The sequence below is a fragment of the Taeniopygia guttata genome, chromosome 4 (genome assembly GCF_048771995.1).
Source record: "Taeniopygia guttata chromosome 4, bTaeGut7.mat, whole genome shotgun sequence".
NCBI lineage: Eukaryota > Metazoa > Chordata > Aves > Passeriformes > Estrildidae > Taeniopygia > Taeniopygia guttata.
Genome location: NC_133028.1, coordinates 25,394,314 through 25,418,630, shown reverse-complemented (window position 1 = coordinate 25,418,630; position 24,317 = coordinate 25,394,314). Strand labels below are relative to the sequence as shown.

Here is a 24,317-nt window from a genome sequence, read left to right as displayed (position 1 = left end):
AATGCCCAGGAGCTTTCAGAACATCCTTCTTCCATAGAAAATCTTTGTGTTTCACAAGAAAAGATTGTCTTGGGTAACTGAAGAGATAGAATATGTATGAAGACAAAAATCTGAGGAAGAAATCTATGTTTCTTTTGCTTGGCTCCATTATTTTCTATACTCAAAGTTTTCCTTAGTGGCAGAATACTAAAAAGAGTGTGCCTGCAAGGACCTAATTTTACTTTCTTACATCTCAATTTTGTACCTTTTTTTGTTTTACATTAGTATTTTTCCCATTCCTTTAAGTTAATTTAGTTTTTCATCTAGAAGGGCCATTACTGAACAATAATTGAAAGTTGTCTTTGTAACTCTTTGATTTTCCTTTCTCAGTGTCTTTTTCCTCTAGCCTAACAGCATCTAAACACTTTTCTCCAGAGTAATACAAGAATAAACACCTTGGATTGTGACCAGATGCAAAGGCAGATCAACAATCATATTCTGTTCAGTCACTAAAGTGCAAAGCAGAAATTTCAAGGTACTTTTTGACAGTTGTGAAAGAGGTCTGCTAGGAAACATGTGAAGTAATGGATCTGGAGCCTCTGAGTCACAAAAGATTTAGTTTGGCCCAAAGTGCAGGTTAGAGGGAAAGCATCAGTAATGAGGATTATTGTTAAATCTATAACATCAATGAAAGATACATGTAGGAAGCAGATCTTCCAATCCCCCTGAATTCAGAAACTGGATAACAAGAAGTGAGAAGCTGAGGAGGAAGGGTGCATGAAGGGTGAGGCTCTTTTCGTTTTGACTGCATCAGGCATCCAGTCCAGATGACTGGGAAGTGCTCCTGAGCCCTGCAGTATGGGTGTATTCATCTGGGTCAGCTGCAGCATGTACAACATCTGTGCTGTGGAGTACATTATATGTTTAAAGGAGTTGCCAGGCTTCTGAACTAATGGGAGCTTGGCCAAGAAATAACAAATACACCACTAAATCATACAGTTTTAATAGGAGGGAACAGCACAATGCAGACAGTGCACACAAAGCTTAAAACTTTTCTCTTTAGAGCTGGCTATTGGTAAGTCAAAGAAACAAATGTAAAACACAAGCATGGCTGGTCTCAGTTATATTCCGTGTATATTCTTTGTCTGTCAAAACTGTGCAAAAAATCTAATTTCCTGAAATTAGTTGTCTATCTCTACTCCAGAAAAATAATTTTGTGGACTGAATTTTCAGGAAGAGAAATAGACTGATTTTTACAGTGTATGAATGGTATATGCAATGTAAGGGATAAAGGTTTGGTTAAATTCCAGATTCAAGGTAATCTGGTGGATTGGCTGTTTTGCCCACATTAGTATGTATGATTTAACATGAAATGCAGCCTCTTTTTAGGTGGTTGCAGTTTTAAAGATAGTACCAATCTGCTGGGATTAAAGTCTGCAAATAATTACCTGGCAAAGAAATGACCTGTGTATTCAGCTCTGCACCTGCCTCAGAAAAGCACAGTAGGAATGAAAAACCTGGGGAAATAAAAAGGCAGTCAGCTAGTTGTGCAACAGTGCTTGCTGATTCAATTGTGATTTCTCCTCCCTTGACAAAAAAATCAATTCTTCCCTCTCTTACCTGAAGATTTTCAACAGAAAGGATAATACCTACTGATGCAGACTTCCTTGATTCTTTTAACATAGTCAGACTCTTAGGGCGTGAAAGATTGTCTGTTAGCAAAGGCATTTCAAAGAAAATCCTGTCCTTTGAGTGTAAGGAAGAGGAGATTAGATATCTGTTCTTTCAGGTGCTGTAAATAAGAAATTGACAGACTGTGCATCCCAACTGACCTCAGAGCTGGATCCACACCCCGGGAGCAAAGTACTCTACAAAATATACGACACCTACTCATGAAATGTATTGTAAAGCTGAACTAATATTTTGAATTATCTTCAGACAGATGCTGGAAGCCATGGATGATCTGGCATAATTGAGTGTCTTTTTACAGTTTGAGGGAATTTTTAGCAGCTGGATGAGAGCAATGAATACAAGACCTGTGCTCATTTTCAAATTACCAAAATGAATGAATTAATGAGATTTCCACCATGTTTTGTTTCAATATTTAGACAGACGTGTCAAAGCAGAAGCAAAGTGGCTCTCTTTTGCACTAAAGAAGGTAAGAGAGAAGTGCTTATAAAATAAATATTTTTCAAAATGTGTTAAATCACTTTAAAATGCATATGTTTACTCTGGATTAATTCTGAAATTTTTACTAGACCTCTGCAACATCTAATTTTGCACAGGGTTTATTTTTCCCTACTTTACTCAGTTTCATCAGCTTTTCTTATATTTTGACTAGGATGTTGTGTGTTAAGGTAGTCCATTCGTGATACCACAAAAAGAATTCTGTCAGAGTTAGGTTTCAAAAAGTAATTTGATAAAACTTCCTGCTGAAAATATCCCTAACCAGCAGAGTGGTTAGCAGACTATCTGCCTAGGAATTGAAGCTGTGATCTGTTTGGTAAGTTCAAGAGGACAGAATAACCAGAAGTAGAAAGTTATGGACCAAGTCTGTTGGCACAGCAGGTTGCCCAGTTTTAAGTGGTTTGAAAATGCAGAAATTCTTAATCTCTGAGGAAAGCATATTCTACAGACAAGAAGAGCTTTGCTGAAGAACACTTGAACTATGAAGTAGCTTGAGTCAGGGAAAAGGAATTACAAGACAGGAGCTAAATTTGGGAAACTGATCAAAACATTTGCTACTTGTCAGAGAAAGGCAAAAGCTCAAAGGAGCTTTCAAAAAGCTTGTTGAAGGTGTTTTATTCTGACATATGTTGCTTACTCTAATGAAGTTAAATGATGAGAATAAGAATTACAAGGTACCAAATAACCATTGCTCTAGTTTATTTCTTCAGCACTAAATTCTCAGATACATGCAATGGCAGCATATCCTCCCTCGGGACACTTACTTGCAGAAACTGGTGGTGTTCTTTTGTTCTCTAAATTAGACTGAGTATAAACAGAATAAATAACAAGCCTGGCATCTTTCAAATCCAGAAAAGAAAGTGAAACAAAAGTGAAGGATTATTTTAGAATAGTAACTGGCAGGTGGTAATCTGGTGTAATTTCTGGTGGAAGTGGCTTGTAAAGTGTAATGGACAAAGTACTAGAATGTCTTCAGATCTTCAAATATTCTCCCTTGGTAATTTCTGCAGGCAAAGTGAGTTTTTTGCTGTGTAGCTGAGTAAACACATGACATTAACTACACACCTGACTTAAGAAAAACTTTGTTACTAGCTGAGCAGATTTTCCAGAAGCAATTCTTCTGGACAATACGAAGTAGGCCTAACATGTTGCTAGCTAGAAGGAAAAAAAAAAAACGAAAACATCAGGAAACTTCCTGAGTGAAAGGAAATCAAGATTCCAAACTTGTCTTGGTTAATATTTCAGGCTAATCCAGGCAAAATCAATAACCGGAGAGCAAATCCTTTGATACAAAGGGATGCGAAAAGTGGCTCAGCGTTTGACACTGCAGTGTATCGAACACGTTGTTTTGACGCTTTGCCTTGGTTGGTGGTTAGGCTAAGGAGTGCAGTAAGTGAGGTGGTTTCAGGAGTGTGCCAGGGCTGTCCCGCAGCGCGGTGCTGTCCCGACTAACGCGCGTTTGTTCCGCAGACTGCGGCCGCCGGCCCGCCGCCCGCATGAGCAAGAGGATCCTGGGCGGCAGGACCAGCCGGCCGGGCCGCTGGCCGTGGCAGTGCTCCCTGCAGAGCGAGCCCAGCGGGCACGTCTGCGGCTGCGTTCTCATCGCCAGGAGATGGGTCCTGACAGTGGCACACTGCTTCGAAGGGTGAGAGCGCTCAGACATTTACTGCTCCTGTATTGCATGTGAGCTACCAAGTCCTTCTCTCTCTGCCAAACACACGGGGCATAGGTGAAGACCTTTGCACAACGGCCAGTCACAGAGACCTGGTTTTAGGAGACTACAAAAGAAGGTAAAAAGGTCCAAACCAACATCAGTGTAGGTTTTCATCTGTTTTATTAGTCATTGCTGGCATCTCTGCTGATGAAAGCTAAATGAAGATGCCCTGACTTTCAACAGAAAACAGGAAAAGGAAGAAGACCAAAGGCCTAATTCTATAGCAGTCATACAACTGCCATGGGTTTAAAAATCATCCTCTGTACCAGCATAGAAAAAACTCTGAAAAAATGCTGCGGCCACTGGTAAAAAGAACAACTCGATACACTGTGAGTATTCACTCACAGTGCAAATGACATATTGAAGTCATTGCCTTTTCTTTTTATACAGTCCACTCTTTTATTAAGATTGCAGTCGTCAACAAACCAGTTTTAACAACTGAATGCCTCCTGGTATCAGAGGCCATGGTGGAGAGACAATCTGGAGTGCAGAAGATGTTTACATGTCTTAGCAACTGTTTTGATTATTGCCAGCTTTTTGGTGCTGACCAATATTTCTTTTTAATGAATCACAGATTGCAGAGGGAGCTTTATTACCTGATTTTTTGTCTTGTATGAAGGTTTTGTAATTGGGTTTCTAAATAAAATTTAAACAAATGTTTTCTGCTGTAGTTACAAGTACTTCTCTAGCATATGGTTGCTTAATTGTGCTTTAAACTGGTGCTTGCTCACTGGAAATTATTTTAAACTGCACTAAATACTTTCTTTGTCTTTAAGCCAGCAGAAATTCTATGTTAAGAAAGACTCTCTTGAACTTACACTTCTTCATATCACATAGTCATTCCCATTTTCAGTAAAAATTTGCATTTTGTCTTTTTATTTCTGAAAAACTGAGTTCTTTGGTGCTTGTCCTTCTAAATTAACAGTTTGATAAACCTGTATAATACAAACAAGAGTATTTTATCAGATTTTGGATCCAGAAGGAATTTCTCTTCTTTCTCCATCTATTTTTAAATATACTGCTGGAATATTTCCTATCCTTTGGAAGAACACTTTATGGTGATCTAAAATAAAGTGTGGGACAGAGGTTGATTCTTCAGCAATACTGGACTGCTATCTAATTTCCTGGATAAAATTCCTCTCATTACTGAAAGATAAGCAAAACAGCTGTCACATTATAAAGTAAAAATTCTCCCAGTTTTGTCAAATGCAGAAAAAGTGCCACTACATTTTGGAGCTGTTCATTTACTCCTCATGTAGAGCTGCATAACATCCCTTTGAGTTAAGAGTATAACTTGTTAACAAGTCTTTATATTCAAGGTCTTTATATTCTGAAGACCTTGAAGTACTAGGAAACTCTGGTCTAACAATTGTTTGAGAAGTTATAGGAACTTATTTATTTTCTGCCTTTCTGAATAGTTTGAGGGGATGTACCCAGAAGCCTGAAATCTTGAAATTCTTCTTTTGTAAGAACTTTTTTTTGTAAGCTCAATATATATCAGCGAGACCATTCTTGATGTTACAATTTTTTTTTACATAAATTATTTTTTTAAATTTCCCAAACCAATCAGATAAGACAACAATATAAAGATATTTTAAAGTGCTCTGGTTCTTTATACAAAATGCTCCATTTTGTAAAACTCATGTGAAGTTTGGAATACAAAACATAAGGACCACATAAAAACAATACAAATAGCCATGAATACTTGTAGAGGGCATAAATAGAAAGAAATGCATTAACATTGTGTTGTTTGTGAGTTTTCTTATTATATTTCTTATAGTCCCCAGAGTTTTGTCAAGATAATTTTGAAATACATTACATTGAAGCATCCAAAACATTAAATATCTTTTTTCATGTGTAGGGCAATGCATTCTGGTTGACTACTTACTTCTCTAGGCGATGCTATTTTGCAATGTTCATAAGCACAATAGTATATAAATAATCTTAGCACTTCATTTCTGTAGCTTTATGGAGCAGTTCATGAATTGATCATGATGCTAAAATGATCATTACAGTCTGAAATGCCAGAATTTTCATCCATTTAAGAATTTATCTTAAGATAAACATAGTCTTGATTTAGCAACTTAATCTCTTTACAAATTATAGGAATTAAAATCCTGCTGAGCACTATGAAAAAGCTGAAATTTTGCATGCTTTTACTTACACTGCTTTGAACAAGCTTCAGTCCTGTCAAAGGTGCTTAGTTACACGGAGTTGTCTTTCAGCAGTTGTGAAAAATGGTGACTTTTTGGAGAGCTTTTAGCATTACAGATGAATTAGAAACCACAAAAAACCTGCAACTAATCCTATGACCAGTTAGGATTGAGAGATTACAGCCTTGAAGCCTTTCATAAAATCTAGGCTTTTCTGATGTGTCTCAATAGACAATAATTCAGTGTTCCCCCCATACCATATGTATCATTGCTTTGTGGTCTTGTATGTTTACCAAAAGAGTCTGAAAAAAAAATTGTAAGAGTCAAAGTAACCTTTGATCTTAGCCATAGAAAGTATACTTGGCCCAGACTGAATGCTGAATAAATAAGGGATTTTTTCCCATGGCTATCATAAAATATTTAATTTACACAATAAAATTGCTTATTTGAGACTCCTTAGGGTTTTCAACGAGACTTAACTGCTGTCAGCAGCAGACTGCTGAACAATATTCTCACCCTAACAAAATTTGTATGTGCCCACCACTGACCATGCAAACAACTAACTTTGCTTGAGGGATGACTTTGACAGCCTTTAATTCAGCAACTAATACATGGTTATGTATCTTCTGATGGAGTGAGCTTTAATGTATTTGGTTACAAGGAGGAGGTAAATGGAAAGCATTGACTTCTGTTGCTCAGATCTTTGCTGTAAGGAATAATACATAAATATCCACTTTGTTCTTGTAGTATTTATATGCTTTGCAAAGTGCAGTGTGCATAAAGGGAGAAAAAATATCTTGGGTATTTTGGCTTAAAAGAAAGATAGTGACTGAAATGTCACCTTTTTTTTTTTTTTTTTTTTTTTTTTTTACAAAGGAGAGAAAACGCAGCTGTCTGGAAAGTAGTGTTTGGGATTAGCAATCTTGATCATCCATCAAGTTTCATGCAGACCCGACTAGTGAAGACCATCATCCTTCATCCACGCTACAACAGAGCAGTTGTAGACTATGATATCAGCATCGTGGAACTAGATGAGGACATCAACGAGACAAGCTATGTAAGACCTGTCTGCTTGCCCAGCAAGAGCCAATTGGTTCAGCCAGACACCTACTGCTACATCACAGGCTGGGGACACATGGGCAACAAAAGTAAGATGAAGAGTATTTCTGTGACTTTTGAAAAATGTGAAGCTTCTACTGAGTTAATCAAATAAGTGATACCGTTACAAACTTTAATCCATTTATATTATTACTGGATCTTAGTAAATACTAGGGAAGTATAACTACTCCTGAAGGGATCAAGCTGACTATAGCCTAGCTTTTTCAAGCAGCAGCCTCAATTTATGCTCCTTAATACTACTTAGACACTGACTTGAGTTTTTTAAAATATTGAGAATCTGGAAACTTCTATCAAGAAAGGCCCCCACATTAGTTATAATTTTACCCATCTAAGTTGCATTCAGAATCGCATTGCAAAGGTACCAGCTCATCAGTGTGGAGGAACACTCTTAATTGAGAGAAAGCTGGAGGCACTGGCATACAGGCTGGAGGAACTGGGTCATGAATCATTTCGTACTGGTCAGACAATTTATTCCACAGTCACAAGAGGTGTTTTTGTATCTCTGATCAGAACGTTTAGTGTGTTTTCTTATTCTGGGGCTGCCGCGGTCCTTGACAAGAACTGTTGTGTTACGTAAATCTTTGTTCAGGCAAAATTATTCTGCATGAATAGTATGCAAACTAGCCTGGCCCCAAAACTTTTAGTGCACTAGCCATGGTCTTTCTTCCTTTGCTATTATTATAATAATTACTAGGGATGGATTTTCTCTACGCTGGGTGAGGAAATCTCCCTTTCCATATTGCTTCAGTGGAACTTCATTTGTAGTGGCCAGTTTAAATGTGGTAAAAATTAAATTGGATATGTGAATGGTAAGCTGTTTACTAGCATCTCTACCCATCTAAAATATCTCTATATGATGTCAGGGGAAAAACTCCAACAGAATATTTTTGCAGACTGGTAAATGGTTTTTTTTGTTCTCTAATGTGGTCAGTTGATTTTAAAGGTTTTAGGAAGCATCAAAACCCACCGTGGCTACATAGCATTTAGTACTGCATAGTACTACATAGCCAAGGTTGAAAAACTTTGATTAGAATTTGAGCCCATTCAGTTGCTTGGACTAGGAAGAAGTCTTCTCTTGTCCCTTGAAAATATTACAATAATTTCATTAGGTTCAAATCCTGATTTCCTGGTACATTCTGTAAGTCAGATTTACCCTAACATAACCAAAATGTGATTATTACCAAGTTTTACCGTGACAGACACCAAGAAACAGGGAGATCCTGCCCTGACACAGTGAATCAAACCTATTGTCTACCTCTCTCACATTACTATTTCCAAGCCACCACTGCCCCCATCTTAAAAGTCACAAACTGCAGCACGTCAAGGTGCTAATAAATCAATAAACAGCAAATTTCACACCAGTCCCTGTGTGCTTAGTCCTTCCCCAGAATGCAACACATAGTGCTCATTACATTTAATAGATATATAGAGAGCAATATTTATAATGTATCCCAATGGAAATATTTGTCGTACCTCATAGAGACATAATAGGTAAGTATTTGTGAATTTGTGTATAGTAAACACCTAATTCTGTTTTTCAGTGCCTTTCAAGCTTCAAGAAGGAGAGGTTCGCATAATTTCCTTAGAACAATGCCAGTCATATTTTGACATGAAAATCATCACCAGCAGGATGCTGTGTGCAGGCTACGAATCTGGCACTGTGGACTCTTGCATGGTAGGCTTCTCTGTAAGGAGAAACAGAAAGTTTCCAGAAACAAAATTGCTTTTAGAAATCAAAATACTGAGATGTTAATTAGGTGTAGCATACTTTATATATTCTAGGAATGACAGCTGTCTATTTATGTACTTTAACCCAACTTCTGTTATTACTATTATTATTACTATTGGTGTAAACAACTTCTCTTCATAATTAAAAGCTGCTTGAAGACTCTAGGGTTTATCTGTATTAGTTAAATTCTTCATTTGTATGAGCCTTTTGCAGGTTATGTTTTGTACAAATGTAATGGGTAATAAATGCTGGGTGTGGCTACACAGTTCAGCAAAGCAGAGGGTTTTTACAGCTGACTTATTTGCTAAAGTCAAATGGCTGTAGGAAATGTGATATAGCTTTAATGACGAGTGTTGGCCATGTGTATAAGAGCCTGTTTTCAACTCTCCTGTTGCAGGGTGACAGTGGAGGACCACTTGTGTGCGAGCATACTGCCGGGCGCTGGACTTTGTTTGGTTTAACATCTTGGGGCTCTGTCTGCTTTTCCAAGGTTTTGGGACCTGGAGTTTACAGTAACGTGTCACATTTTATTGAGTGGATTGAAAGACAAATATACATCCACACCTTTCTGCTAAACTAACTCCAGATGGTAAGAATTGTGCTGACAGACAAAAGAAAAAAGGAATCAGACCTTCAACACAGAAGGTTTTGCAGTCCAGAAACTCTGTGAAAAGGAGTTGCAAGCTCTGTCTATTCTTGTTGTGGAGCTATGGAATACGAAGTGAATGTTACCGGTAAATCCTCTGCTCATGAATATACTTTGTGGTAGAATTAATAATCCTTTTGACTTTTCTTTTAACTGTGTTGTGGTGCTATTCTAAACACCGCAAAAAGCTTAAAAGAAAAGAATCAACAACTTTCTGCCTTTTAGCTATTAAAACTAAGCAGTAGCACAGACTAGAAAAAACTTTTTAAAATAACCTATTTTAATACTATTCAATTAGTAGCACATGCATTTTCACTAACTTCTTGTGATGAGGAAGGAACTTGGTGCATTCTTATGGCACTGCAGGACATATACTCACAAGGACAGCTGTTGACAGGGCCATACCACATGCTAGGGGGTGTGGAAGACACTGGTGGGTTTGTACATCCATGTGGCACAGGACACATCAAATCACATGTGCAGGTCTCCAAGGGGGTGTAGCCTTATGCTCCTGGCATGCCTGAACTAGTGCATTTTGTCCCTCAGGGTGGTTAATTTGCATGGGCATAACCCTGTACTGCCCTGATTCCACAGCTTCTACTCCCAGAGCCAGAATGGGCATGTCTCTGGGGTGATGGAGGAACCAGTAGGCCAACAGACCTATAACTACCAGTGGAGGCACTGGAGACCAAACTTTATTGTTCAGACTCTTTGGACAGCCTCTAGCACTTAATCTTCTGAAGCTTCCAATGTCCTAATGTGTCCAGGAAACACCCATGTCTCAGCAGCACTACACTGATCTGTGCATTTATCAAACCTGCGCCCCACTGGCCCTCCTCCCCACCTTGTATAATGTGTTCAACATACATAGCATGCACTGACCATCTCCAGCCCTCTAAAAATATAAGAGGGTTGGCAATACCACTGCAATGGTTTCCTGTCCTAGAGTCAGCTACTTTGGGCATCTTGTGAGAGCTGAAAAATGCAAATTTAAAATGCAAAAGATGCAGAGTGCACACCATCCCAAATATTGGGGAACTGGTTAATTTTTATAGGTCTCTTTTTGTACCTTGCATTTAAAGTTTAATTTTGACTAGCAAGATAAAACATTTGGGAAAAAGAAAAAAGCAGAAAGAAAATGAGTGATAGAAGGCTTGGGATTCCAGCTTCTGTTCAAATGAGTATTAGAAATACCAGAAGCAAAGTACACCAGCTTCACCAGCAAAGGCTTGAGGAGCCCAGCTCAAGTGCTTTGCAGCCAGATGTGGAGTGCTTTGTGCAGTAATAAGACACTAAGCCCTAACTCCAAGAGCATCTGGTTGGAAAAGATTATGACGGAGCTTGGCACCTTTTTATGGTGCTAGAGGGAAAGTGTGTCCTATCAACCGCTGTAGATGATGTCCTACACAGCTATCAGCTTTTAGGAGGCCAGAATAGGACAAGTCAGGAATCTGAGGATTACAGGACAAATTCCACTGGGGAAAAATGCATTTAAAGTTTGTGTTTTCAGTGCTGTGCCTAGTCCCCTGTGAATCCAGCCTAAGGCACACAATAATCCTCTCTGCTACCTCTGGCATGGCCCCATGACAGCACGGCAGGGCCCTGTCAATAGCATGACTGCTGCATGTGGAAACATGCATATGAAGACCTAACACATGGACATTTCAGGTACTATGAATCTTATTGCAACTCATCTCCATAGATCTACTGCTTTCATGAAGGTTTATCTCTTATCTCCGTATCTTTTCCTTAAACATTGCTAACATTAGAACATTAGTTACATGAGACTGCACTGTAGACATGAATATTAATAAATACTCAATATTTATGTTATGGATTCTGAAACTGTTTAAGTGATTATTGAATCACTGTTTCATGCTCAGAAAGAAAACTCTTTGCTAGGTTTGATTGTTGGGTTTTTTTTACTTTTAGTATCTTAAGGATAGAAAACTTAAATACTCTTCTTGCCCCAGCTATAAATTAGAGAAAGCAGCTGTGACCACGTTTATCTAGTGCAAGTAGATTACCGATTAAGCAGGTTATTGATGTCCATGCCTCAAGGACATGGAGGCTGGAGCTCTCAGTCCTCACTTCAGCTTTCCTTTGGGACTGGGATCTCTGTGGCTGTAGGGCAGAAAAGCTCTGAGTCCTGGAGCTGGTTCAAGAGTTCCCTGAGGAGAAGGTGGCCCAGTGGTTGTTAAGAGCCAGTGGGCTGGTGTCAGACAGGTTCTGGCCAGGTCTGTTTTCCAAAGAGGTGCTCCTGCAGAATAAGCAACCCAGCCTGGCTTCTCTCTACCAGATATGGCCAGTGGTTAGCAGCTTTGAATTTTGTAAAGCACCAGAGTACAGAAAATCATACATGTAGATATTAGCATTACCAAATGATAACATTTAACTACACACTTTCAATTACCTGGATTTGGCCTACCACTAGTTTCCAAGCAGTTCCTCCCAGGAAATGAGGGAGAGTCCTGCTTAAACATAAGGTCGAGCCCTGTCCTATATGGAATCAGTCTGAAGAAATTTCAGGCTGAAATCCATCCCAATGGATTTAGGAGGGAGCACTCGGGTCTTATCCTTTCCCACAACTCTGTCTGACACAACATTCCATGTAAAGAGAAAATTTGTAATTTTATAGATGTATTTTTATACTCGGGTTTTTATGTATGCACATGAAATAGGCAAACATGCTCTTTCTTCCACTGTATCCAGCCTTTTCCTGAGTGCTGACATAATGGCTATGATCACAATAAGTTTGTCTCACAGGTGTGTAGCCTCATTGTAAGGTAGCATTTGTTGGTTTTGCTTCTACCACAGCTGTATCTCCAAATAGAAGCAATGCCACTCAGTCACGCCAATGTGTTTCTTTCTAGTTGTACTAATAAAAGTTTACAATCATTTTCCAAATAACTTCTGTTGAAAATGTGTTTTAATCTTTAGAGAGACTAAATTATAATAAAGGTAACAAGTTATAACTTCACCAATAATGCCTAAAAATAGCCTTCAAAAAGAATTTTTGAATCCTTAGCTGACTTTTTTTAGCAGCCCTGATAATACTGCAATACTTGTGGAAATTCTGGCACTACTACCAGTGTACAACTTTTAGTTTTTTCTGTGTGTATGCTTCCAATACAGAATATTGCTATGAATACTGCTGCCAACAACTACTCTGAACTTAGAAATCTGAAAAGCTAAAGCTGCAATCAAATACGCAATCTGAACACATTTTGTTCTATAATTTTGCTCTGGAATGCAATTATTTTTAAATAAAAAATCTCTTATAAGTTGTACACATAATTTCAACAACATGTACACATGCTCAAATCAAAATAATAAGCAGACAGAAGCTTAAAACAGTTAAAGTTTACCTTTCCACTGCAATAAGGAAGCCAGGACCATGAGGGCAAGAGTAATATAACCAGAATAAAACAGGAACAAATAATACAAAACTCACACTGAAATTCAGCTATGGGAACGTTGTTAAGACAGTCACATTTGTAAGTTCCCATTAGCCTTGGCCAAGAGTCAAGGCTCGTGGGAGCACTGGGTTCTCTGCTTTAGCTGGTCCTCAGCCAGTCCTCACAGCCTTGTGCTGTGGCCAGAGGGGCTCTGGAAATAACAGCTTGGGCTAAACATCAGCTCAAACTGTGCCCCACGTACAGACCAAAATACTCAGCAAAGGCTGTGGCTGACTGCCATGGGCAAATGTTTAGCACAGGTGTGGTTGCTGTGAAAGAAAAAAAATTTATACATTTACTTTCTTCTGTAAATCAAATACTTCACATCAAAATTAGAGTTAAGGCTGTTCTAGATGTAGCTACAAAGTTTGGGGCAGTTGAAGGTGGTTTTTTTGGTTTGTTTTAAAATTAAAGAAGTGTAAATGCCATGTTTCCTTTCATGACATGTGGAAGGCACCTGTGAGATGTTATCAAAAAGCTTATTTTCAAAATGGAAAAGTCAGATCATGCTGTGCCTAAGTGCAGGAATGCAGAAGCAAGCAGGTGGTTGTAACATTTTCAGTGCTAAAAAAAATTAATAAAGGGGACATTGAATTGTTGAGAAGCACAGAGAGCACAATGTGCTTCAACCCTTCATTTGGCAACACTTTAGTTATGGCCAATAAATATTTTTAAGCTTTTATTAGAGACTCACTACCCTCATCTCTCCTTCAGTAAAAGGCAGCTAGTATTCACTTGCAAATGCCCTCAGGTATTTCTGCTGTTTGTCCACCACATAAAAAAAAACAAGAAATCCAACCTCAAAACCACCACACCAAAAAAAACGAACAATCACAAAAAAAACCCCCAAAAAACCCCAAAGCAAGTTTTACCCAACTAATAATTTAGATTATGACCCAGACTGCTTGGTGAAATCCTGTAATAAAACAGAGTGCACAGGACAGTTTAAGCAATATGGAGTACCAATAGGCAATGCACACACATGTTATTTTTCGCTACTTCAAGTGGCACAAAAGGACTTACAATCTCAGCAGAGCGGAACAATGTCCTGAAAGCCTGGCCACACTAAGCTGTGAGTAATGGAGTGCTGAGGCTTGTAAAGAGTCACATAATAGCAATTTTCACATAATAGCAATTTAAATGTCCCAGAGGCGTCATGGAGCTGGTCTTGTGTTTAACAGATGACTGCCACTCATGTTTCTTCATGTAGTTATTTTGATGCCATGGCTTAGTCAGAAGGTTTTGAAAGATCTTACTCTGAATACTACAGCTTTTGTATGAAAAAAATGCAAACTCCTGACACTAAATCATCATCTACCTGTCAGATCTGCTGGTAGGTTCTGCTTCTGCAGAAGAGGCAACAAGAGGGCAGGTCACAGGCTGGTGTTGTCCCCAAACTCTTTTGAAAGAGAAAGGGGGGACAGAGCTGAGGCCTGCACTCCCTCAGGTCACTGGAAGTGCTGGAGCTCCCCCAGCAAAGTTCAACATACCTCAGTCATAGAGTTAGACTTGTAAATCATGGACCAGTCTCCTCTCTGTGGAGGAGTGGCCGCAAGTGCAGAGAGGCTGTGGATTTAATGTGCAGAAGAAACATTCAGGTCAGACAATGAAAACAAAAACAGGATTTGATTTTGAGGGCAGGAAAGCACTGCTTGTTTCTCTGGAGCTCTTTACAGCAGGATAACATCTACTAGGAAGGACAAGGGTGGAGCTGAGCCTGCCTTGGGGCTGTGGAGCAGCGTAGATAATTTCAGCTCATCCCAGTAACTCTCTTCCTGTATGATTCTGCCCCTAGTACCAGCTTGTCTCCCTGCACAACCTGTTGACTGCTTTGCAACCTTGTAGCTCCCATTTCTTGTCGAGAAAGCTGAGAAAGCTGAGATGTTTCACTTGGGAAACCTGGAGTACACTCATGGCGAGGAGCCCGCCCACAGCAAGTAGGATATAACAGATAAACATCTGAAAAAGTAATTCAAACCAACATGATCTCTTGGAATTTGAGTATCTGCCACCACTTCAAAGGTCTCCAGTAACTTTATGTGAGAACTTAAGAAAACACTTTGTCATATGTTGAACCAAACTAAAAAAAAAAAATCAGAAATGGTTGTCATCAATTTCTCCTTCCACTACTTTTCTTCTACAGGCTAAACAAAAAGAATATTTTCTCTTTTTCTCCTCACTAAAATTAGGGAGAGAGTCAGTCCTAATTACACTCTACCTTTTGAACACAGAGCTGTTTTAAACATTTGATAACATGCGGTGACTGGCATTTGAATGAACTCAGCATGCCGTCAATATCAGCCCTGTATAGCAGCAGCTGTCCAGACCTCACAGCGTTCATTTAAATTCTTTCAGAGATCTTAAAAGATGTGGAATATGTAATGTTGATCATTGATGTGGAAAGCTCATGGTTCAATTAGAAAGCAGAGTCCTTGCCTGAAACATGGTGCCTAAAAATAAACACACAAATCTTGGCAATTTGAAAGCAGAAACTTTTAGAAAGTAACAGAACCACAAAATGGGCTCAGCACTAATAATTCATTAGCAGCTACAGTATGAGGAAACTGTTTATTTCAACAGGTGCTAGTGAATACAAACAGATTTCCTACATTCCTCCCTAAATTGTCCATGTAACTTTTTGGGAAGGGAAGTAAAAAGGAGGCAATGTTTTAGAGAGTCTGGAATCTAGAAGTTGCCACATGCACCTCAGCCACTTTTTGTGCAGTGTGTGAGCAGTGGGAAACTGGCAGAGGGCAGGACTCATCTGTCTTAGAGACAGATGAGCAACAGCACTCAAATGTGAGACATGCAATGCAAGATGCCTTCTTTTGAGCAGCCTTTAGAGACACTTTAGCTGATTATTATAAAAGCCTGGACGAATGTAAAAACACCTGAGAGTGAAGAAGAGTGATGTTACCAGCTAGAAGCTGCTATTTGTAAGGGAAGGCCTGAAGACAAGACTGGAGCTCCTTACTGCTGCTGGCAGACAATTTTGCAGTACAGGCATGAGGTAGTTTAGAGAAAAGACAGCCAGCCAACATGTGAACTGGGTGAGGTGGGAAGTAAGTCCTTTTGGTTGCAGATAACGTGAAATGGCAAATGGTGTCAAAATGGAGTGATAAAGCAGGAGGATGAACTGTCATGGAAAAAAAAAGACTGCACTAAAGATTTACTCTTTATGTGAAGAGGAAGGTGAGGGAGACATGTTACATGTGTCTCGTTTGGGCTTCTCTCTTATGGTTAAAATGGTGTTTATCCATCAGTGAGATGGCCTATGCAATAGCCTGGTGAACAAACTGGACTACAGTGGTTACATAAATTACACAAACTACTACATGTAATAAAAAGTCTTGAAACAAGTCAACCAGTACCACCACATCCCAGCCCTGTTGCTTACTTCATACTTCAGCAAGTGGTGAATCCGAGGGCATGCTAGGATTCTAGGGCAGCAGTGTAAGGGAGCAGGCTGAACTTACCTGAACTGGATTCTCCAAATCCACATTCATGCAATGTCCTGTCTATAACACCATAATGTGTTATGCAATGTTGCATACAAGAAATAAGCAGTATGCAAAGTCTACTGTATGAAGAATTATAAAAAATAATCCAGACATTTAGACCTTGAACATCCTAATAAATTATGGAAAAGTCTTATAAACAAGATTTTAAGGAAATGTGCTCATCATCTACCTTGGCTGAAGAAAACAAAACCACACCTTGGCATAAATCAGCAGTTGTTACTCCTGCGTTTAACCAGTTAGCATTCCAACTTTGTAAAATACAGTAAAGCATCTTCTTCACACAAAATAGAGCTGAAAACTGCTCTAGAGATACAAAACTGTGTGCTAGAGATACAGACAGCACTGCTGCCCTTTTCAGAAGCACACACAGTGACTTTAGCACATGATCTATTGCCACCAAATGTAAATGTATTAGTTGCCTTTAGTAAATTCAGTCTTTTCAGAGTTCAAGCCACTTGTACTCCCAGACTCATCCTGAATGCCTGGTAAGAAGGAGGTGTTATTTAATAACCCATCTCTTGAACAGGTTTGAAAAGGTGTTTTATATGCTGGCAAAATACTATCAAGTGCTTTCTTCCTCTGATACAGCATCTGCAGCTGAGCTGGAAGGCACAGAAGTAGCTTGGAGCTTCACCCTATAATTCACATTACACTCATCTTTCCATCTCTTAATTTCTTTCCTCCGCTCCTCGGGAGACAGTCTGACAAGGTACTTGGCTCTCGACACTGGAGATGGAAACAATGTTCCTTGGAGAACTCTTACCAAATATCTACAAAATAAACACAGTTACAAATAAGCTGTTTAAAAGAAAGCCCAAAACTGTTTCCAGTGACTAAAGGTGAAACCACCATTGAAATAACCCTAAAGCCTAGTTCTTGGACTACAACTACATGATCTTTAAGGTCTTTTCCAACCCAGGCCATTATGTAATTCTGTGATATTGGAACTGACCTAACTGCCAACTTAGGTTGGATTTAATCACAGAATTTTGCAGTTAATTTTCAGGCAACAGGGCATCCAACATCTGTCCCTCTGTAAAAGAACTTCTCCTCTACACCTCCAGTGAAAGCCCAATCTCACACCCTTACACAAGAAGCTGCAGAGGAGCCCCTGGCTTCACAATGCCCCGAGTGGGGGTTTTTCAGCATCATACAAAGGATTGTATCAGAAACAAACATGGAAAAAAACACATGTGACAGCAGTAGTCCCATAACAGGTACTTCTGCTTCAAATTACTGCAGTAGAAAAGCTGAAATTAGCCACAACAGCTATAAATCTTCTAAGGTATTGACACAGGGAGAGTACTTATGACTTAAGGAATTTCTAATAGTTTGCCTTTAATTAACCATGAAAACCACTGTCATCTTCAAAATTCAACAGCCACACACTGAAGTAGCCACCAAGCTGAAACCTTTATCCTACCTTGGCTCTCTATGGCCCTACCAAAAGGTCCCAGAACAGCCTATATCTATTAATTTGCCATGTAGGGGAGATTTACTGTGTGTGAAAGAAAAGGCTCTGCTGTCGTCACCTGAACCAAGCTGAGAGGAGGGACAGAAAGCCATGTTTCTTGCACCTCATGGTTTGTCATTCTGCTGAAGTGCGAACCAAAGCTATCAGTCAGATCAGATCAGTCATAATCCCCAGTGAGTGCAGTACAGCTCTTGATGACACACTTAAGACACAGATCAGACATGTTCAAACTGGACTTATTACTTGGTGACCACTGCAGGCATCTACAGGCATGGCTCTGCCAGCTTTCCTGCTGGCAGGACTGATAACTTATGCAGCCTGTACTACAGCACTTGATCCAGAAAGTGTGCTCAGATTGTGTCTAATGATATTAAATGACATCAGTTGAGTGGAAAACAGCACTTATTCTCCTCGACTCTTCTCAGTATCTGTCTGTGCAATTCAATTTCAAGTCTCATTCTTTCTGAAATTATGTAAGAGGGAAAGAAAGAGACATAACACAGAAGAATGAGTAATTAGCACCGGAGGCACTTCACTAGTAGGCTACAGAATTGAGTTCACACTCAGGCAGTGAAATGAAGATAGCTTTGGCTACTAAAGAAAGCTAAACAGAAAGTTTGATGACGTCTCTTCCACTGGTTTTCACATGGTTTGTTTTGCTTTGTTGGCTCACTCAGGTGTCTCGCTGCTCAGCATGCACGTCTTCCACCTCCAACCAATACTACTGCCCTTCAGGGTGAATGAATTACTAAACTTGAACTTCAGTGAGACAAAAAATTATCCAGACCCCCTTGTGAATCTAGTCAGCATGTTTCCACCCCACAAAGAAGCCTGTACATGCATTCTTCACTCTAAATACATTCGTAGATATTTATGACATAAATTTCAAACAGAAAATCATTTCACAAACTAACACAGACTAAGCAGAGTATTTCTTTGTCTATATATAGTACTGGTCACTAATTTAACTGATCTGAATATAAATTATGAACTCTGTGATTACAAAAATTACTGTTTCTTTGCCTTCCAAAGACAACATTTAATATTATATGAGTCAAAAAAGAAAATTTTTATTACTGAAATTTACTTGGAGAACTAAATGGCACTAAAAAGTTGTCCTCACATAGCTTGGTGAAATAGAGTCATGAAATTGTCATTTTTATTGGGGGATGCTAGGGAAGAAAGACATCTAGCCAGAGTTTCATAACATCACAGACTCACAGAAAACTAATTTTGGTAATAGCAGCAATCTACAATTATAAAACAGAAACTCACCTGGGTAGCAGAGCAATGCAAGTAGTTAAGAGGCAAACTAAGTAAAATACTGGGTCTGTCATGTGCTTTTCCATGATCCAGTAAAAGTCTGATCGTGGGTTGTGGGTTTTGCAGGTTGCTCCAATTGCCAGAGTGAACACAAAGTAAAACAGGATGCTGCCAACTATAACTACTGTATGTATCCATGTCTGCAATTCAGAAAAGGAAGTAAGTAAGATTTAAGCTGTAAAACAGAAAGACTATTACATCTGTATTTACATGAACATGCACACTTTTCCTCCAAGGGCAGCTGTTGAATGTAACAGAGGATACATCTGTTCAGATAATATTCCTAATTTCATACAAAACAGTCCAGAAAGAATGGAGCCTTCTTTCTACAGTATACAGGTGTTCCAGACATTTTATTTTTTAAATTCTCATAAATTCATAGCTTTTTATTCTTTTGTGAAAGACATTTGCCTCAGATTACCACCTTATCCACTGGCAGCACAGAAAGCTTTCTCAAGTGGAGATGAAATCTCTACATGACACCACCTTTATATAGCTTGCTTGAGACATTGGAGTTTCTACACTGGAGTTTTCTGTAATTTTACATCTAAATGGCTATAACAGCTACTAAAAAAACAATATTGCCACTGGTCTGACAGCTTGCCAGCATTAAAAAATGCCAAACAAAACATATTTAAGTAAGGTTCTCTAATCAGAGTGTGAATACACTCATGCTATATATATGTTCTTAATAAAAGCATTTTAATTATGGCTGTCATACTCCCAAAAGAACAGTGAAAAAACTGAATCACAACTTGAAATGTCATCCATTATAAAACAATCCTAAAAATACTTCTAAAAAGTCAAATAAAAAAACAAAACCCATTAATAAGTATCCTTCTACTATACCCATTTATTGTATTTTCTTTAAAATTAAGCCAAAACTCCAAGTATTACCCTTGTAAGGGACCTAAATGTATCCAAGCTAAGGCAGGTGCTTTAGCTTGTGGAGATTTGAAAACTGAAATAATGTTTCTTAGCATATTGATTTTCCAGTTCTGGCATCAAAATACACCTCTGAACTGCTTATCCTGGCCACACAGAAGATCATCAATTCCAAGCTTTCAAAATCAGCAATTTACACTGTTGTCTTTGAGATGCAAACTTTGCAAACTAAGGAAGTTCTAGCAGATCACTGGTGGATTTTCACCATTTGCAAAACTGAACCAACATCCCCCAAACCACCCTACCTTAAAAGGAAGAAGGACAATTTTACTATTTAAAAACAATTCTGAGGCCAAGCTTTGTTAATTTTAGTCCTATTTCTATTGGTTCCAATAACAGATAAGTTAGGAGAGCTCACATGATCACATAAATACAGTATTTAGGGTTTGACCCTTTTACACTTATTCTGTTTTGCATTTGAAGACCTCTCTTCCCTTTAATTTTACTGAAAGCTGTATACTCTGTAAGGAATATACTCTTTGGGAAACAAAGTACTCACCACAGACTTGCACTCAATGAGAAGGTGAAACAGCATTATGAAGAGTGCTGCTGTGTTTATGGGGTTTCCAAAAGAAAAAATGTCTATGTCTGAGCCACAGTAAGTCTGTAAAGGAAGACAGTGGTCAGCATCAAATATTATTTATGTATAGTCCTAATATGAAGTGGCATGAATAATTTCAACAACATACATATTTGCACACACAGAGTTCAGTCCTGTTACAATGATAATCTTAGTATACATTCATATACAAGGAAGTAAAAATCAAATACTTCATTCTATTCTCTAATTTGCTTAGGTTTTAATTAAGTCAAAATGTATAAATATATTTTGTAGCTAGCACTTACAAAGTAAGGCACAAAAAAGCAAACGAGACTTTGGTAAAATGCATCCAGCAAGGTTATCCAAAAAGCTGAAGGCAAGTAAGCCTGTAAGAGAAAAACATAACGGCATTGTAACAAATTGCTGCATCCTTAATCAGCATTAATTTGGATCTGGGGAATGATTATCTGCTGAAGTAATTCCAGTTAGTTTCCAAGTGAAAAAGGCATCTTTTGTGTTACAGTTATTAGAACAAAGATCTCAAGATCTCCCTCCACACATATATCTGTTAGTATTTGAATCAGCAGCCAGCACTGGGAACTCTAATCTTGCAGCTGTTCCTATCAGAACAGATGTACCAGAGCTTCAGCTGAGTCCTAAGGAGGGGAGGGGGCTGATGGACAGGGAAGTACCCTGCAGCTTACCATCACTGAATACCAAGTCCCACCTTCTATCTCCGTCCCTTTTTGTTATGTGTGCTGTTTGACTCCTCTGTGTGAATGGGACTCCTCTGTGAGCTAATTTAGCCCATCAGATGTGAGAAATTAACTCGCTTTTCGGCTGGAGTAACACATTGCTCTTTCAGTGAGTTAAATCAGCTCCTGTGAGGTCCTGGTGGCATAACTGAGCTGGCACTAGGAAAACAGTTTAACTATATGGATGAAGAGGGAACAGGAAGAAAAAAAGGGAGAAGGGAATAAGACTTCCTCCCTCAGGAGCAGCACACTGCTGTGAGATCAACCACCTAGGAAACCACAGCTGCCTATGCTCTGGCTCAGTTATATCCCATTCTTTCAGGCACTGAAGTGAGACACATAGGTGAGAAGTCCAATCATCCAGGATGTCCTGTATGATTAGTGGAGAGATGGGTCTTTCCAAAGAGCCATTCAGCCCTTTTAAGAACTGAACTGCTGTCTGAAGGTGATGTAGGAAACTTATTTTCTTTTCAGGAAAGGGCTTTAAACTACTGAAGATTAATTCCATTTACTGTTCCATTATTTTTTTATGGTTTATACAAAGCTGTATACTCGTGATGTCATGGTGCAATATTGTGACATTGCCTCTTATTGCATCTTTTAAAGCATTTATCTTTTTTCTATACTGTATTTAAGTCCATGCAATTATTTTCATTTGCTTCCATGCATGAAAGGAAATGATAATAACTCCAACCACAGAGCAAGGAATGATGGGATGGACAAAAGACAAAAAAACTAACACAAGATAAGATAATAAAAAGGGAAAGAAGAAAATATATTATGTAATGCAGTAATTCCAATTATCTTGCTACAAAACCTTCATCTCAGCTCAGATCACTGCATTGTACATATACTGAAGATCAAAACAAATAATGAGACCTTGCAACATTTACTTAATCAAAATCTTTGACTGACAAAGCACAGAACTGCTCAAGCCAATCTACACAGGTTTGGATTGGTACCAAAAGAATACTTTGTTTTTCCAAAAATACTGTAAACCAAGCAACATAAAATATTTAAGCGTACATAAAAAGAAATGTAGAAGTCCACAAACAAGCAAAACAATTTGTCCATTCACTGTATTACCTTCTTTCCCTTCTAGACTGGACCTAAACTTCTGCCAGGTTATAATAAATGAGACAACACTATTACACAACATGTTGTAGCTCTTTTTTTTTAGTAGTATGTCTTAGAATAGAGTAGAATAGAACAGAATAAAATATTTCAGTTGGAAGGGATTATCTGGTCCAACTGCCTGACCACTTCAGGGCTGACCAAAAGTTCTAGCATGATATTAAGGGCGTTGTGCAAATGCCTCCTTAACACTGACAGTCTTGGGGCACTGACCATACCTCTAAGAGTCTGCTCCAGTGTATGACCATTCTCTTGGTAAAGAAATGCCTTCTAATGATATTGCAGGATCTGATCCTAAAGAAAATGTTGAGTTTTAGGTGATTCATGTAGTCAGTATTTCCTCTCTCTGGACTATTAGTATCTATTTTGTCTCAGGCTCAGTATGTCACTGCCTTCAATTATTATAATAAAGATATTGTTTTAATTATTAAGTTTTTAAAACTATAAAATTTAAAATTATGCTATAATTCATGCTAAACAAATCAGAAACCAGGAAAGATCCCACCGAGTTATATAATTTTGATTTAGAACCGATTCCCTCACTCCCTTTGGTTTTCTGTGCTAAATGTTTGGACAGAATTTGCTGATAGACCAGGTATGATGTATAGTGTTTTCAGGTGGGAAGGCAAATTTCAGAACATACCTGTAAGGTGAGAAGTACCCTCACTGACAAAAGTTCTTTGAAGATTATTTGAAATGAATCTGCTCTGATTCTTTGTCAGTTGAGACTTTTATATGACAAAGAAAAAACATACAGTATATAGAGTGCCCTTGCTCAAACAAATCCCAATTTGAGGAAACATGCTGACAGCTGACATAATGAATGAAATAAACATGCTGGTAACAATGTTTGTCTAGTACACTGCTTTACCTGAAGTCCTTAATTTCTTTTATCATCCAAATATCTGATAAGATTGGGTCTATTACTGAAAAGAGCCTAAAAAATATTTTTAAAAACAGGTTTATATTTGTGCACATATTCCACAAGCCTAGACACTTCCTAACAGAGAAAGCAATTTAAAACAATGTTTGTCTGAGATGCAACATAAAAGAAAGACAGAAATGGCTTAAATGCTGACCATTTCAATTTGCTTCAGGCCAAGCATTCTGCAACCTACCACAGATTTCTGGCTCATTGTGTAAAGCTGTGGTAGTTCCATGAGTATCTCTGCGGACACATCTTTGTCCAAGACACCATAGATGATGGGTGGCACCGACGTAAAAAGGAGATTGAAAAGAATCAAGATCCAGTAGTCAGTCATTGATGTGCCTGAAAACCCACAGAAAAACTGGTACCAAAACAGCAGATTCACGTAGGTCTGAAAAGCCAAAGACAACATGATGAAATTTTAGCCACTGACAAATGCTTTAAAAACAAGAGGAAAATTAGTAGGTCTTAGGTCTGGTTAAAGTAATCACTGGAAACATTTCAAATACAGACATGACTTGCTGAAACAGTCGTGCTGCCACCATATTAGTAGTGCCCCATACCCACTGTGTAATGAAATCAAACAATGGCTTTGAGTGGGAAATTTAGTCAAAGGAATAAGAACCTCTGGCCTCTGCAGGCAAATGGGAAACTGAATTGTTTGACACACTTTTTGAAACCATTCACAATAGGAAGAGAAAAAAGAAAATA

At 38.5% G+C, this 24,317-nt stretch overlaps 2 protein-coding genes across 7 annotated transcripts in view; one reads left to right on the top strand and one right to left on the bottom strand.

Moving 5' to 3' along the window:
* CORIN (corin, serine peptidase) overlaps window positions 1-12,437 on the top strand; it is a 106,616-nt gene extending 94,179 nt beyond the window's left edge. For 2 of the 3 annotated variants that reach the window (XM_030271010.4, XM_072928145.1), the window contains 5 exons: window positions 2,088-2,137; window positions 3,637-3,811; window positions 6,910-7,181; window positions 8,694-8,827; window positions 9,279-12,437. In XM_030271010.4, the coding sequence (XP_030126870.4) occupies window positions 2,088-2,137; window positions 3,637-3,811; window positions 6,910-7,181; window positions 8,694-8,827; window positions 9,279-9,461 (814 nt within the window). In that variant the 3' untranslated portion in view covers window positions 9,462-12,437. The remainder of the gene's footprint in view (window positions 1-2,087; window positions 2,138-3,636; window positions 3,812-6,909; window positions 7,182-8,693; window positions 8,828-9,278) is intronic. The other variant, XM_072928144.1, reaches the window with a different exon arrangement.
* Window positions 12,438-15,456: 3,019 nt separating this feature from the next.
* The window catches only part of ATP10D (ATPase phospholipid transporting 10D (putative)), a 38,630-nt gene continuing 29,769 nt past the window's right edge, over window positions 15,457-24,317 (bottom strand). The window contains exons 20-24 of one of the 4 annotated variants that reach the window (XM_072928142.1): window positions 23,797-23,997; window positions 21,095-21,175; window positions 20,748-20,852; window positions 19,256-19,443; window positions 15,457-17,276 (exon numbers count right to left, since the gene is read on the bottom strand). In XM_072928142.1, coding sequence (XP_072784243.1) covers window positions 17,069-17,276; window positions 19,256-19,443; window positions 20,748-20,852; window positions 21,095-21,175; window positions 23,797-23,997 — 783 coding nt within the window. In that variant the 3' untranslated portion in view covers window positions 15,457-17,068. The other 3 variants (XR_012055581.1, XR_012055580.1, XM_072928143.1) reach the window with 3 other exon arrangements.